Source organism: Cervus canadensis, chromosome 21 (genome assembly GCF_019320065.1).
Source record: "Cervus canadensis isolate Bull #8, Minnesota chromosome 21, ASM1932006v1, whole genome shotgun sequence".
Lineage (NCBI taxonomy): Eukaryota > Metazoa > Chordata > Mammalia > Artiodactyla > Cervidae > Cervus > Cervus canadensis.
In genome coordinates, this window is record NC_057406.1 from 8,809,227 (window position 1) to 8,825,073 (window position 15,847).

At 53.8% G+C, this 15,847-nt stretch overlaps 2 protein-coding genes across 2 annotated transcripts; one reads left to right on the forward strand and one right to left on the reverse strand.

Moving 5' to 3' along the window:
- Nucleotides 1-5,902: 5,902 nt before the first annotated feature.
- On the forward strand, nt 5,903-9,811 carry RPS19BP1 (ribosomal protein S19 binding protein 1). The gene is made up of 4 exons (XM_043439854.1): nt 5,903-6,063; nt 6,214-6,342; nt 8,877-8,974; nt 9,353-9,811. Exons 1-4 carry the CDS (start codon nt 6,012-6,014, stop codon nt 9,485-9,487), a joined length of 414 nt encoding a protein of 137 aa, XP_043295789.1. The 5' UTR covers nt 5,903-6,011; the 3' UTR covers nt 9,488-9,811.
- Nucleotides 9,812-12,555: 2,744 nt separating this feature from the next.
- On the reverse strand, nt 12,556-14,682 carry ATF4 (activating transcription factor 4). The gene is made up of 3 exons (XM_043439853.1): nt 14,466-14,682; nt 13,566-13,886; nt 12,556-13,470 (listed from the first exon to the last, which is right to left on the reverse strand). The coding sequence occupies exons 2-3, from the start codon at nt 13,789-13,791 to the stop codon at nt 12,635-12,637; spliced, it is 1,062 nt and encodes a 353-aa protein (XP_043295788.1). The 5' UTR covers nt 13,792-13,886; nt 14,466-14,682; the 3' UTR covers nt 12,556-12,634.
- Between the last annotated feature and the right edge of the window lie 1,165 nt (nt 14,683-15,847).

Here is a 15,847-nt window from a genome sequence, read left to right on the forward strand (position 1 = left end):
CTCTGGGTCATCCCAGTGCACCAGCCCTGAGCAGTTGTCTCATGCATCCAACCCGGACTGGCGATCTGTTTCACACTTGACAATATACATGTTTCGATGCTATTCTCTCAGATCATCCCACCCTCGCCTTCTCCCATAGAGTCCAAAAGTCTGTTCTATACATCTGTGTCTCTTTTTCTGTCTTGCATATAGGGTTATCGTTACCATCCTTCTAAATTCCATATATATGCGTTAGTATACTGTATTGGTGTTTATCTTTCTGGCTTACTTCACTCTGTATAATGGGCTCCAGTTTCATCCATCTCATTAGAACTGATTCAAATGTATTCTTTTTAATGGTTAAGTAATATTCCATTGTGTATATGTACCATAGCTTTCAGGACCTTTCTATGAGCCCTGAAGCCTCCAAACCCTGAGGTCACAAACAGAGGCCCTCAAGAGGAGGCTCACACTTGCTGAGAGTGTAACAGAAGTGTGCAAGCAGCACCAGGCCTAGAGAGACCCCCTTTTCACCCCAAATCCACTGCCCTGCCTGTAGCCTGGCTCCTAGTAAGTGCTCAGCAGATGTTAGTTGAGTGACTAGTTGATTAAGTGCTCAGCCCGGTGCCAAGGAGATTCCATGTAACCTCTGATTGCACCCTCCCCTTCCAACAGACCCCAGAGGGAGACACCACCAGCCCCCACGAGAGCCCCCATGAAGCTCAGAGAGGCCGTGTAACCTCCCCAGGCCCTACAGCTGGTAGGTCACAAAGGCTGCATTTGAACACAAGCCTGCTGACTCCAGGCTCTTGAACACCACTCTCCCCGTGTGGTCACAAGAGCATGGAGGTCCAGCAGCTACACAAACACTCAGATCACACTCACAGACGTGGACAGAGGTCCCAGGGCACGCTGCTGGCCCCCACGGCAGTCCTTTATTTTCAAACACATAGTGCTTAAACTCTGTACCCAATGTGCTATTCCAAGTATTAACACTTTGCGCTCAATCCCCACAGCCACCCCAGAAGGCAGGGACCATTATTATAATGAACACACAGATGAGGAAACCAAGGCACAGAGAGGTTATGTGACTGACCCAAGGTCACACAGCTAGTGAATGAAGAAGCCAGAATCCAACCCTACACAGCCTGGCTCCAGAAGCCATGCTCCCTCCAGACCTCAGGACCCTGGAGCCAGGAGCTCTGGGCTTCCCCTCCACCCCCCAGCCCTGGGAGGAGGGCCAGACAATATTTCTCAAAGCCGAACTGACAGAGGAGGAAACACACCTGTGCAAGGAAGGCAGCCTACTTCAGGGCACACAGCTGGGAGCCCAGAGCCTCTGCACCAGCCCCAGCCCTGCCCACCTCCCAACCCCCGCCTTGGCCCACAATGCCCCCCCCACCCACGGGGACTGCTGAGGAGTGACTGCCTGGTGACAGCCTGGTCAGGAGGAGATGAGACAGGAGACGCGAACATCACCTTTCAGAGAAGAAAGCTCCAGAGACCCTGAGAGGGAGGCGATGCGACCAGAGGCCACAAAGAGCCCATTCCCCGTCCATTTAGAACCAGACAGCGCAGAAATGGATTTTCTCTTGAGCGCTCTTGTGAACACACTTCAAAGCCACTGATGGCAGGAGCAGGAGGTGAGAGGGAGGGAGGCAGAGAGGCCAGGCGGCAGGGGGAAGGGAGAGGGCCGGGCACACGGGGACTAGGAGACGCACAATCATCAGTTGGAAAAGGCAATTGGAAATTCCATTTGGGTTTTCAATTTGAAGGTGGAGAGAGGTTGGGAGCTTAGGGTGGGGGTGAGGGGACAGTGCAATGACTGAGGAAGAGACAGAGAGGACTCAGAGATAGGGAGAAAAGGAGAGGACAGAGACATGGAGAGACAGAGTCAGAGATAAAGGTGAGGAGATTAAGAGACTCACAGAAAGAGGGGGAGGCAAAAGCAAATCACAAGATCCCAGGTGCCCCCCAACACATAATTCAGAAAGGCCACACAGGGACTTGCCCGCTGGTTCAGTGGTCAACCCCTCCTCCCAATGCTGGGGGCCCAGGTTTCACTCCTGGACAGGGAACTGGATCCCACATCCAGTTCCTGGACAGTGGAAACTAGATCTGCTGCAACTGAAGATCCCACAGGCCACATCTAAGACTCAGCACAGTCAAATAATTTTTTTTTTTAATAAAAAGAGAGAAAAGAAAGAAATTTCAAAATGGCCACACACACTCATGCACACTCTTGATCAGGACTCAGAGTCGTGGGTCCTAGTCCTCCCTCTGCTCTTGGAATACCCTGTGACTCTGCAGAAGACCCTACCTCCCTCTGAGCCTTGAAGTTTCCTCACCCCAGGCCTGGTGAGGTTAAGTTGGCTCCAGAACTGCCAGGAAGGAGACTAGGATGCGGCATGTGTGCAACAGGGGCTGGGGAGGCGGCCACATCACCCGGGTGCTTCTTCTGTGCAGCTAAGGGCCTGGGCTGAGCAGGCATAGAGGGGCACCCAGAGAAGGGTCGGGCAGGCTGGTAAAGAATCCTCCTGCAATGCAGGAGACCCCAGTTCGATTCCTGGGTTGGGAAGATTTGCTGGAGAAGAGATAGGCTCTCCATTGCAATGTTCTTGGGCTTCCTTGGTGGCTCAGCTGGTAAAGAATCTGCCTGCAATGCGAGAGACCTGGGTTCAGTCCCTGGGTAGGGAAGAGCCCCTGGAGAAGGGAAAGGCTATCCACTCCAGTATTCTGGCCTGGAGAATTCCAGGGACTATACAGTCCATGGTGTTGCAGAATTGGACACGACTGAGCGACTTTCACTTCAATTCAGGCAGGAGCCCAGCACTTCCACCGACAGAGGAGGAAACAGGCTGAGAGCAGGAAAGTAGCCGGAAGTCAGGCAGCCAGGACAGGAACCCACCTGTGAGACCTCATGGCCCACCCCCCCTACTCCCCAGGGGCAGGGAGTGAGCAGGAGGGAGCTGCCCTCTTGGAGCCGGACCAGGACAGGCCTGGCACTTCTCAGGTGCCCAATTGCAGGCACTTTGTTCTTGGTCAGAGTGGGGCAGACCTGGCAGTAATATCCACCAGGAACCCTCGTGGGTACTTACCTCCCCAGTCCCTAGTCGGGTAATACAAGCTTTATCAGTATGAACTTACTGGCTCCGCCTACTCACTTTATCAGGAAGCTAAGCCCCATTTAACAGGTGAGGAAACTGAGGCACTGTCTGTTAAGGGAGTGGGTGAATGCCCTGTTGTCATTTGCACACCTTTCCATAAGAAAGCCTTATCTCCCCGCTGGGCAGTCCCAGCCTGGTGGCTCTGCCTCCGCTTCCCCACCCAGTCTTGGAAGGGCGCGGGGCAGGGCTGACCACAAAGAGCCAGCCGACTCCGAGGCATGTCCCCACCCCACGTTCTGACCCTAGCCTGGACCGCGGCAAACCAGATGCAGAGCCGCGCGATGAGAGAAAGTGGTCCTGCGGCGCCACCTAGTGGCCGGAGAGGCCGCTTGTCACCTCCAGAGGCCGGCAAAGACGCTGCAGGAATCCACTCCTTGTTTGGAACATAAGGAGACAAAAAATCCCTCCATGCCGGCAACCGTGTGCTGACCATCCACCCCATGTTGGGGGGAGAAAGGGGGTACGGTCGAGCTTTGTCCTTTGCCCTCCTGAAAGGCAGACTCACTCATCCCACAATGAGTGGACCTGGACATCTCTGCCTTCCTCTCTCTGATTTGCACGTTTATGGAACACTTACAAAATGCCAGACTCTGTTCCAGGCGCTTGATGTAATAGTGAATAAAGAAAGATGCCTGCCTTTATAGAGTTTATACTGAGGGATGGGTGGGGAAACATTCAATAAACACTACATGAATGCATCAGTTCAGTTCGGTCGCTCAGTGGTGTCTGACTCTTTGCAACCCCATGGACCGCAGCACACCAGGCTTCCTTGTCCATCACCAACTCCCGGAGCTAACTCAAACCCATGTCCATCACGCCCATGATGCCATCCAACCATCTCATCCTCTGTCGTCCCCTTCTCCTCCTGCCTTCAACCTTTCCCAGCATCAGGGTCTTTTCCATTGAGTCAGTTCTTCGCGTCAGGTGGCCAACATATTGGAGTTTCAGCTTCAGCATCAGTCCTTCCAATGAATATATAGTAACAGAAATAAGAAAATCTGGCCATTTCAGAAGCAGGAAAAAAGAGCCTGTCTGACAACATCACTGGGATGTGGGACCCCCCCCCCCAAGCCCTCAGGGCAAATCTGTGGCCCTGATGCCAATGAAATCACTCAGCCCTTTGCACCTCCAGGGCCACACCTGTCCCAAGGGACAGGCCCCCACTACAGGGTCCTCCTGCCCTGGACACTCCCCTCCCACACGACCAGCTCTTCTGCAGAGGCCTCCTGACACACACCGCATCCTGGGTAGCTGGCACAGGCCAGCAATGCTTAAATGCTCCAGCCCGATGGTCTTTCTTTATTCCCAGCTCTGACACCACCTGTGTGATCTGGCTAGGTTCCTTGGCCCCTCTGGGCCATTTGTAAAATGGGGGAAACAAGGGTTTCTACTTCAGAGCAAGGGGGGTAGTATAAGTAAGTCAACAAATGTTAAACACTGAAAACAGCACCTGGAAGAAGTGTTTGTTATTATTGTTTGTTTAGGTTTTTCTCTCCCTTCTGGACTAGCTGGTGGAGGTTAGTAAGGTTCATTCACATAGGAGCAACTGAGTCACCTCCACGTCCTACACTCTACAGAGTCTAGTATACAAAAGGCCCTCAGAACATGTCTGTACTGCGAATTCATTCGCCACTCACTTATTGAGTGTCTTCTGAATGCCAGGCTAGGAGCTCAGATGGAGCAGTGAACAAGACAGGGTTACTCCCCACAGCAAGAAGAGTACTAATTTCTAAGCCAGAATTTCTCAAACTATCAATATTTTATCTAAGAAACTCTTTGCGTGGGTGCTCAGTCGTGTCCAACTCTTTGCAACCCCACAGCCTGTAGCCTGCCAGGCTCCTCTGCCCATAGGATTCTCCAAGGCAAGAATACTGGAGTGGAATACTATTCCGTCCTCCAAGGGATTTTCCAGACTCTGGGATCGACCCCGTGGCTCCTGTGGCTCCTGTTTTGGCAGACAGATTCTTTACCACTGAGCCACCTGGGTAGCCCAAGAACCTCTTCCCTCTTAAAAAACTTCAGGATCCCAAAGAGCTTTTGGGACGACAGAGGATGAGAGGGCTGGATGGCATCACCGACTGGATGGACATGAGTTTGAGTAAACTCCGGAAGTTGGTGATGGACAGGGAGGCCTGGCGTGCTGCGATTCATGGGGTCGCAGAGAGTCGGACACGACTGAGGGACTGAACTGAACTGAACTGAATGAGAATTACCATGTTAGAAACTAAAACAGATACATTTTAAAATGTCTATTAATTTAAAATAACAGTAACAAACTCACATATTAACGTAACTGACACATTTTAACGAAAATGGTTATCTTTTCCAAAACCAAACAAAATAGTAAAAAAAAAAAAAAACACTGATACTGTTTGGAGTTTTTGCAAATATTTTTAATATCTGATTTAATGCAAGACAACTGGATTCTCATGCCGAACCATACGTTGCTCTGGTTGAAGAATATGGAAAAAATACTTCCAAAAATATTTAATCCTTTTTCGTAAAAATTGAGAACACTAATACTCCGCCCCTGCCCCGGCCTTGCCCACTACGCAGCGGCCAGACCCGAGAGGCTTTACCTGACAAGCTGGGCTACTGGCGCACGGCTTCCGGGAGAAGGTGCCGCCTGTCTCTCAAAGGGTTGATTGGGTTGCGATTGGACGACAAATACCTCCTTCGGCGCTTTGGCCCCGCCTCCAGATCCCGCCCCCTTCCCTCCGATTACCTCACTCATGCGTTCTAAGGAAGGAGGGTACTTCCGTCCTCTCACTGAAACTTTTGGTTCTAGCTCAGGTTTCCGCCGAAACCACCAAGGGAGCCAACGGCGGAAGTAGTTGAGACGTGTGGGCGGGATCAAGCGCCGCCATGTCGGCCACCTTGCTGCGGCGAGGCTTGGAGCTACTGGGGGCTCCTGAGGGTGAGGTTCTCCCCGAGGACGTTCGGCCGGGCGGGAAGGTGGCAGGGGCTGGGGGCAGGAGCCCCGAGGGTGCCGAACGATCCAAACCAGTCTTAGCCTCGGTGGGATGGGAACCCTGAGCGCCCTCCGACCCGAGTCCGTTCTTTACAGCCCCCGGGGCCGCTCCAGGACACACCAAACCAAGCCAGGCTCCGACGAAGCGGACCCGGAAGGCGAAGGCGACCCAGGCCCAGAAACTGCGGAACTCCGCCAAGGGAAAGGTGCCCAAGTCGGCGCTGGGTGAGCTTGGGAAGGGACTGAACGCGCTGCTCCCGGGGGCCGGGGGCGGTGCCCTAGAGGAACTGGCGCTGGAGTCAGGGCTTCAAATGCTTCCTAGGCGTTTCTAGAATACCTGCGGTGCAACGGGCCCTGAGCGGGGTCCTGGGAACACGGAGATGAACGAATCACATCGTTCCGACCCTCAAGGTCTACAGTCCTAGTGGGGAGAGAACACTGAGGAGTTTCAAAATCAGCCTGTGGTTGGGTCGCTGTGATGAGGTTTGTGCTGTAAAACTGCTGCTGCTGCTAAGTCGCTTCAGTCATGTCCGACTCTGTGCGACCCCATAGACGGCAGCCCACCAGGCTCCGCAGTCCCTGGGATTCTCCAGGCAAGAATACTGGAGTGGGTTGCCATTTCCTACTCCAGTGCGTGAGAGTGAAAAGTGAAAGTGAAGTCGCTCAGTCGTGTCCGACTCTTAGCGACCCCATGGACTGCAGCCTACCAGGCTCCTCCGTCCATGGGATTTTCCAGGCAAGAGTACTGGAGTGGGTTGCCATTGCCTTCTCCAGCTGTAAAACTAGGGTACTTTGAAAGGGACTTAGAATACTAAGACTTCTCTGAGGAAGCGACATTTAAGCACAGACCTGATGGAAGTATAAGAATGAGCTGGGGTAAGTATACTGTTGGCATATGTGGAATCAGAAGTTTATTATTAATCTTTGAAATGTTGAAAGAAAGAAGCCTGGTCGAGGTGACATATAGTAAACGAGGGTCAGAGACAGCGTTTAATGCAAGTTAACCCTCCGGGTGCTCTTCTAAGCCTCTGACAAATGTTTGCTCATTTGTTCTCACAACTCTGTGAGGTCGGCGCAGTCATTAGCCCCATTGCACAGATGCAGAAACAGACCCCTGCCCAGATGGCACAGGTGGAAACCAGGCAGTGTGTCTCCAGAGCCCTGCTCCCACCTATTCCTTCAAGTAGAAGGATCTGTGGCCTGAGCAGTGCAGAGTCAAGGAGAGTCCTGCAGATGGAAGCTGTGTTGATGGTGTCAGTGGTGGATTAGCTGTGAGGATGGAGGAAGAGGGAGTCGGCGAGAACCGAGCATCTTGAGGGATTTGGCACCACTTAATGAGATGTACAGACTTGAAGAGGGACAGGTGTGGGCAGGATGGTGGGGTGTTTGATGGTTTGACCTGTGGCAGGACTCGGTAAGCTCCTAGTGTGTCTTCAAATCCCCAGTGTTAGTTGCTCAGTTGTGTCTGACTCTTTTGCAACCCCATGGACTGTAGCCCGTCAGGCTCCTGTGTCCTTGAGATTTTCCAGTCAAGAATACTGGAGTGGGCTGCCATTTCCTTCTCTAGGGGATCTTCCCAACCCAGGGATCAAACCCAGGTCTCCCACATTACAGGCAGATTCTTTACTGTCTTGAGCCACAAGAGAAGCCTCAAATCCCCAGGGCCTGGTGCAATATAAAGGTGTTCAAGTATTTGTTAAAAGAACTATGAATCTCGGGGAGGAAAGACAACAGGAGCAAGTGTGAAAGCAGGGAAGTGAGCCTGGGTTGAGCCACAATGATGCCAGGGTGGAGCGGGCAACACCCTCCATCCCCACTCACCCCACCCCCCTGCCATGGCACATGAGTGAGGGGACTCTCAGGGCCAACCTAAAGGATGCCTCTGTGGCTGCCACCTTGGTCTGAGCTACACTTGTCTCTTGCCTGGATTATTACAAAAACCTCCTAATTGGTCTCCTCCTTCCCCCTCCTCTCATCTGTTTCTCACCACAGCAGCTGAAGTGATGCCGTAAAATCCTAGGTCAGACCTGTCTCTACCTTGCCTCGCACCCTCCAGGGACTCCCGTCAGCCTCGGTGAGAGCCTGAGTTCTTGCCATGCCTCCATGCCTGCTGAGGCCCCCCATAATCTGCCCCCTCCAGCTTCGTCCCCTCAGGTTCTCCCCTCCCCATCCTTCAAGCACATTAGTCACACTTCTTCCTCAGAGCCTTTGACTGACTGTTACGCCTCTCCAGAATGCTCTTCCGCCAGTCTTGGCTCAGAATTCCTTTCAGTGAATTTCAGGTCTTCTCAAAGCTTATTTATTTAGACTTGCCACCTTCCCCCCATCCCTCACATTTCTCATTTCTGTTTACCGTTCTCTTTTTCTCAATAAAACGTTCACCCTCTAAAATACTGTTTGCCTTGTTTACCATCTCTCTTCCTTCAGAATGGAAGTTCCATGAGGGCAGGACTTTTGGTCTGTTCTGTTTCCTGCTCTGTGCTCTGTACCTAGAACAGTGCCTGACACACAGTAAATGCCCAGGACACATTTGTTGAATAAATCACTTGAGCAGCTGGAACCAAGGGGGACTTTGAGCGGGATCTACGTGGAGTGTGGTTTTGACAGAGAGGCCAGACTGTTGCAGTGACATTGGGAATGGACCATGGGGCCTTCGGCAGGGCTGGGGGGCGGGGGTGGAGTGGGGAGACGTCAGAAGGGGACCCAGGTGGCTTCCAGGGAGTGAATCTGGAATGAAACCACCCTCTCTGCCTCCACAGCTGAGTTCCGGAAGAGAGAGCGTCGAGGTTACCTTGGAGTAAACCTGAGGTTTATGACCAGTGCAAGAAGCACAGTGGACGAATCCATCACCCGGCAGGTTCGTCAGTGGGGTGAGCTGTGGGAAGTGGGGGTGAAAGCTGAGGCTGTCCCGGGGATCCGTGGGAGTCTCAGCCCTGAGGCTAGGATCGGGGTGGGTCCCCCTCCAGGCTCCCGAGAGCTGGACGCACTGCTGTGCAGTGAGGGGCCTCCTCAGAGGGCTGACAGCGTGAGCGGGAAGGAGGGAGCCCAGCCTCACTCCCCTGCGGCCCCTCTGGGCCTCGGCTGGCTCTTCTGTCAACAGAAACGACGTGCCCTCCCCCTCCCGAGACGCGGAGAGGGCCGGGGGAGAGGGTGGCCCTTGGGTGGCTGCGCCAGGCTGTGGGGCTCCAGGTGGCTGAGTCACCACCCAGGGCTCCTGACCCCCTCATGTCCCCAGATTGTGCGCCAGAACCGAGGCCGCAAGGCCTGTGACCGGCCTGTGACCAAGACCAAGAAGAAGAAGAAGGCCGAGGGCACTGTGTTCACTGAGGAAGACTTCCAGAAGTTCCAGCAGGAATATTTCGGCAGCTAGGCTCCCAGGAGGGCACAGCCTCCTCTGACCTCTCAGCCCGGGGTGGGGAACTCCTGGGGGAGCTGGCGAGCTGGAAGCCCACAGGAGGACCTTCAGCTCAGACTTGAGCTGACATTTCCAGGCTCAGGAGGTGCCACCTGCCTGCCAGAAAGGAACACTTCCGGCTGTTTTGTTTGCTTTGCCCCAGGGAGGGCCTCTGGGCTGTTTGCTGTGGAGAGGCCGGTCACTGGGCACTTGGGGACCACACCTCCCGACAGGAGGAGGGCCACTGGGTGGACTTCCAGGTTCTAATAAATGTGGCCCCCTGGCTGTGTGCTGCTCAAACAGGGTGTCTCCCATTGTCTCCCCTGGTACCAAGGAGCGTCCACCCCACTCCCCCTCCAGCTGCTTCTTAGGCTCCAGGTGAGAAGTCCTTGGGCCCAGCCCCAGTGCAGGCACCAGCCTCCACTGGCCTCCTCCCCCTGGAGGGCAGCCACAGCTGAGAAGGCAGCTCTTGAGGCAAAAATAGCACCCACAGCTGCTGTGGGTTCATTCCAGGGAAGCCAACACCAGGGTCTGAGGGAGAGATCACTGCTGCCTCAGGCCAGTGCCCAGGGCGCGGGCACACGTGGTGGGGGGACACATCAAAGGCCACTTTTTTCCCCTCTTACCCCCTGTCACATGAGGTGGGAACTAGCAAGGTGAGGGGGAAGGTGGAGGCTGGGCTGTGTCTGGGGGGCGCCGGCACTGCTGAGCAGAATGCCTGAGTGGGTGAGCAGTGCTGCCCCGCTTGGTCTTCAGTGTGCTATTGACAAGTCCTGGAAGCCCCAGTTCTTCTGGGGACAGGTTGGGGGCCTTCAGGCTGCTAGTCTAGCTCTTGTAGGGCCCCCACTCACCCATGCCTAAAAAGCTCCGTGGGACATGCACTGTCTGGCAAGAACTTCCAAAGGGCCCCGTGGCTGGGAAGCGAGTTGGCCCATCCCACCATGGGTTCTTTAGTGCAGGAGAGGGTTTTGCCCCTTACACACCCATCCTGGGATGGGGAGCACTTTCCCTGGTTATTGGCCAGCTTCCCATCCTCAGTGGGGACACAGAGGGACCACAGACCTGCCTGAGTCCAAGTTGGAATCCTTCCTATCTGCAGGTGGCTGCCATCTGAGTAGAAAGCTGGCCAGCCTTCCAGGAAGTCAAGGTGGGAGGACAGGAATTGAGACTTCAAAGCGGTATTGTTCCAGTGTCCCCAGATGGGGCTGTCCAAGAAGGGTGAGGCGGGTGTGCCCTGAGCTCTCCACCTTCCGCCCCTGCAGGGAGAGGCCGTGTCCTTTCTCTTTTAAGGAGCTTGGCAAGCAGCAGGCTTAGCTGCTCACTGCCTCTTGTTCCCTGAAGAACAGGCTCATCAGGCCCCCTTTCCTAACAAGGATGCAACGGACAGATCTGATGGGAAAGGAAGGCTCAGGAGCCAAGAGGACACTAGGTTGCCATTTTGAGGCCAAGGCTAGAAAAGACCAGTTCTGAGTGGCTGTGAAGCACCTGGAAACATGTCTCTGATGGTTTGGAGCAGCTGGCACATTGCCTGGAGGAGACCCTACAGTAACCAGCAGAGCCCCAGCCAAGGCTTCCTGTGGCTTCCACATGGGGTGGGCTGCTCCAGCCATCCACTGCCCTGGGCCTCCATGAGTGGAAGGGCTGGCTGAGGCCCTAGCAAGACAGCCACATGGGCACGTGAGTGGGAGGCTTAACAAGTTTATGCAAGAGTTGGGTGGACCATCTTCGGTGACTTCCTCTAGCAGAGCTGGGGTGGGGCAGTCCTCTTGCAAGAAGTTTGTTATTTTGGGGGGTTTCATCCCCACCTCCAAGGCTTGGCCTGAGCTGCTTTCTCAAGTGCTCTGCCTGTTCTGTGTCCACAACTTTTCCTGTCCTCAGGTAGTTAAATCCTCAAAAATCACCAAGGCCACATACCCCCTTGGTGCCCTGGAGAAAAATTCCCACCTAGGTCAGCACCAAGCAGCCCAGCCCTGGGTTCAAACAGCTGGCCCTACCACTCCTGAGTACCCCCTGCTGTAGGACATGGGTCACCATGGGCACTGCGTCTAGAACAGTGCCTGGTGCCACATTCACAACCCTCATGACCCACTCCTCTACCTTGTTCTTCACCATGGAACACTCATCTTCCCTCCACAGGCCCCAAAGGACTTTAGAAGCCTACCCAGGCTGGGATTGTCTCAACAATCCCACCAAAGAAAATGTCTGCCATATCCTACTTTAAGACGTTACCGGTGGGAGGGGGGTTCAGGATGGGGAACGCATGTAAATCCATGGCTGATTCTTGTCAATGTATGGCAGAAACCACTACAATATTGTAATTAGTCTCCAACTAATAAAAATGGAAAAATTTTTAAAAACCCGCCATTACCGGCCAAGGTTGTAAGAGCAGTGTGGCACCAGTGCCCTTCCATCCTGACTCTTCCCCAACCCCCCACCCACAGACAGCAGGCCTTCCAGCTAGCTGGCCTAGGTGCCAGAAGGGAGCCTGAGAACCAGCCAGCCTTCTGACCTCACTCATCTGTTTCAGCACTTTAGAGCCAGCTCTCTCTCAACAGACCCTTATGGGAAGAGGCCTGCAAAACATTAGAAGCCTATGTATTTAATATCGGCACAAAAACAGGAGTGGAGTCCAGGCTTTTCCTCCCACCCCATTTCTTGGCTAAATTCCCCAGCCTCACACCCAAGGGTGGTGGTAGCATTAAGTCTAACAGTTCTTGGTTTTCAGCGGAAAACCCAATGACCTACTACTGGAGGGATGTAAACCAACTCAAGTGTCTCAGGTCCACCAAATCAGTCATCCTGGGGCTTCCCTGGTGTTCAAGGTTCCAACTCCTGCTCCCAATGCAGAGGGTCCAGGCTCCATCCCTACTCGGGGATAAGACCCAGCACAGCAGTTATTAAAAAATCTTCACCTATGGCCCAAGTATCAGGAAAAAAATAATCTCACTGCGTTTAAGTACTAACAACCAATCCCACAGCAATTGAGACTTTGGGGGGACTCATTAGGACTCTTACCAGAGGCAACACACCAGACTGTGTAGTAGTACTTTCACTACAAAATAATTTATTAAAACACAGCTTCAGCCTCCTATATACAAGCGCACATACTCCTGACTACCCTAACTAGGGGACCCTTTTCTTCTCCCTTGCCTTGCGAACCTCTTCTATCAGATCTTTAAGATACTGGATCTCCTTGGCCAAGGAATCTGCCTTCTCTTTCAGAGCCTCATTCTTCTTTTCTAGCTCTTTACATTCACCAGTGAGAGCCTCCTGTTCTGCCCTCTTCTTCTGGCGGTACCTAGTGGCTGCTGTCTTGTTCTGCTCCATTTTCTTCAGCTTCTTGTCTAGCTTCTCACCCTTTACTTTTGCTGCTACCATCTTCTCTCCAGGAGGGTCGTAGGGTTTGGGGCGGGAAGAGCCACCGAGGGCACCTGGAGATGGCAGGCTCTTATTTGGAGAGCCCCTGGAGGTGGAGGGGCTGTGCTGGGGAGAGCCCAGCGAGGAGTCAGGGCTCATACAGATGCCGCTATCATTATCTGAGGGGGCATCCTCCTCCTTTATGCACTGAGGGATCACAGTAATGCAAGTGGTGGAGTCTGGCTTACTATCTCCTTCAGAGATAACCACTTCACTGCACAGCTCTAAACTAAAGGAATGATCTGGAGTGGAAGAAAGGGCCCCTGGGGAAGGGGGAAGAGGTTGCAAGAAAGTGAAGGGGGCACCCTGGTCAATTGTTGGTAAACTTTCTGGAAGATGGCCAATTGGGTTCACTATCTGGGGGGGCTCCTTGTTAGTCTCCTGGAGTAGAGGATCAAAGAGATCACACGTGTCATCCAACGTGGCCAAGAGCTCATCTGGCATGGTTTCCAGGTCATCCATACTCAACAGGGTATCATTAAAATCAAACTCCTTCAAATCCATTTTCTCCACCATCCAATCTGTCCCGGAGAAAGCATCCTCTGGAAAACATAAAAAGTTGGAAGAAAATTGAATCAAATGTAGGAAGCCCCTACCACCAGATCCCACAAAGAAAGAAGAAAAAAATCCCTCTTACCCTTGCTGTTGTCTGAGAAACTGACCAACCCATCCACAGCCAGCCATTCGGAGGAGCCTGCCTTAGCCTTGTCGCAGGAGAACCCATGAGGTTTGAAGTGCTTGGCCACCTCCAGGTAGTCATCTAGGAGACCTAAGCTCTCTTCAGCCCCCAAACCCGACGGGTCGAAGGGGGACACGAAGTCCCTCACGAACACCTCGCTGCTCAGGAAGCTCATCTCGGCCATGTTGCGAGCTTTTGATGCTTAATTCGAGGAATGTGCTTAATTCGAAGGTGTCTTTGTCGATTACAGCAAGGCTGCTGCTGAATGCCGTGAAAAGCCTGGATAGAAATTAGAAACCGAGTCCCATTAGAAATCAGCTGGTCCGAGAACTTCATCTTCTCACCCATTAGGCAGGATGGCCAAACAGAACTCCACTCCGTGTTGAAAATAGGGACCACGTGGCCCCAAGGCCATGGTGTCACCCTTACATTAGGCCGCACAAGATGGACGCCCGGCCCTTCCCTACCGGCCACAAGAGGAAGTCGCCCCACCCTCGCGTCCAAATCCGGCCCGAGCCGCCCGGCCCCGCCCACGCCCCTCCGACTCAAGCTGCGGCCGCCGCCCTGCCCCGCCGCCATCTTTGCTGCCACGTTTCGCGGGACGCCAGGTGGGACTCCGGTGGGTTCCGGGGAGCCCGGGGCCGACCAGTGCTTCGCTCCGAGGCAAAACGCCTATGTCCCCCGACGCAAGGGCACCGGCGTTTCGGGCACACCCAAGCAGGAGTCACGCGTCCTAGGCGCTCGTAAAACCGCTTCCCCCTCCGCGACGCCACCAGTCCGTCGGCCGCGCCCAAGCAGGCGAAAACCCCCTCACCGACCCAGGGGCGCCCAGCCGAGCGGCTCCTCCCTGGTACTTACGCCATGGCTTAAGCCGCTGGGGGGTTGCCGCTGCAGAGCCTGGTGCTGCTGCCGCCGCTGCAAAGGCCGATGCTGCCGCAGGCACTGCTGCCTCTAATGCGCCATGGTGGCCGCGGACCCTGGGGGGAGCGGGAGGAGAGACGGTGCGCACTTGCCCGGAGGAACTACATCTATAGGCGGGAGGAAGAAAAAATGGCGGCAGCGGCCGAGCGCGGATCCTTTATAGACTCTGCCTCTGTGAGGACGCATCACAGACCACATCCTTCCGCCGCCGTCACGTGACTCGCGCCTCCCGCCCACGTATTATCATCTATCCGACGCCCCAACCGTTTCCAAATCTACAACTTTTATGTATAGGGAATACAAGTGAAGGAGGAATGGGTTTTTCTATTTACGGCTTCAGGAAAAAAGTGCACTTCTTTACAAGGCTTTTAAGATTAAAGAGTAACTCCAGGCCGCCGCCGGAGAGCGCGGAGGGATCCATACACTCACTTCCGGTTTTGGCCCGAGGGGCGGAGAAAGAAGTCTTTCACCCCAAGAAAGGTTTTTATTGTGAAGTAGACGGTCTCCTGGTTCTCGCGCGAGATAGTGGAGGAGAGAGCGCGTCGAGATGATTGGTCAGGCATGGTGAGTCATATATATCTCCAATTTCTATTGGCTCAAGCTCCTGATCTGCGCGGGAAGGGGCGGAGCGGCCGGTGAGGTTCCCGCCGTCTGGCTCTGTCGCCCACTCGCTTTTTTCTGTGGTAATGTAACGCTTTGAATTGCTTTTCTCCTGCCGGTCCGCCCGGAGCCGGTCATGATTGCCTGGGGCAGCCCTCGCCTAGTGCGTCCCAAATAATGGCGCTAGGTCCCGGCCTTGCAGTCCTTTCCTGCCGCTCTCAGTGAAGCCCATAACTAGCGACCAGTTTCAGGCCCGAAGACAAAACTAGGCAAAAGGAAGTGTCACTTCGTGTCTGCGTTTTCAGAGTGTCGTTTTCATGCAGACACTTGCAAAATACTGAGGACTGCAAGCCCTTCAATAATTGAAAAGGTTGGCTGATGACGTCAGTCGAATCGCCTCATCTGTACCCACCTACCATCAAAGGCCAGCTCCGCGTCCCTACTCTTGACTATAAAAGTCGAGGGGATGCATAATCCCCAAAATGCCCAATGTATTTTTACATAATCCATTTTGCTAAAATATAAATCTACTATTCTGTTACAGGGGGGATTTCTTTCGGTTTATGTAGGTTCAGTTCCGCTAAGAACAAGGAGAGATTTTACTAAGCTGCTGTCTCGGGTAGTTTGATTTATCTCCCTCCGCTGTAACTACTAGGCACAATCGCTTCCCAGCAAGTCCTCCTAATGCCCAATTGCGGTAGTTTGTGTTTGGAAGCCGC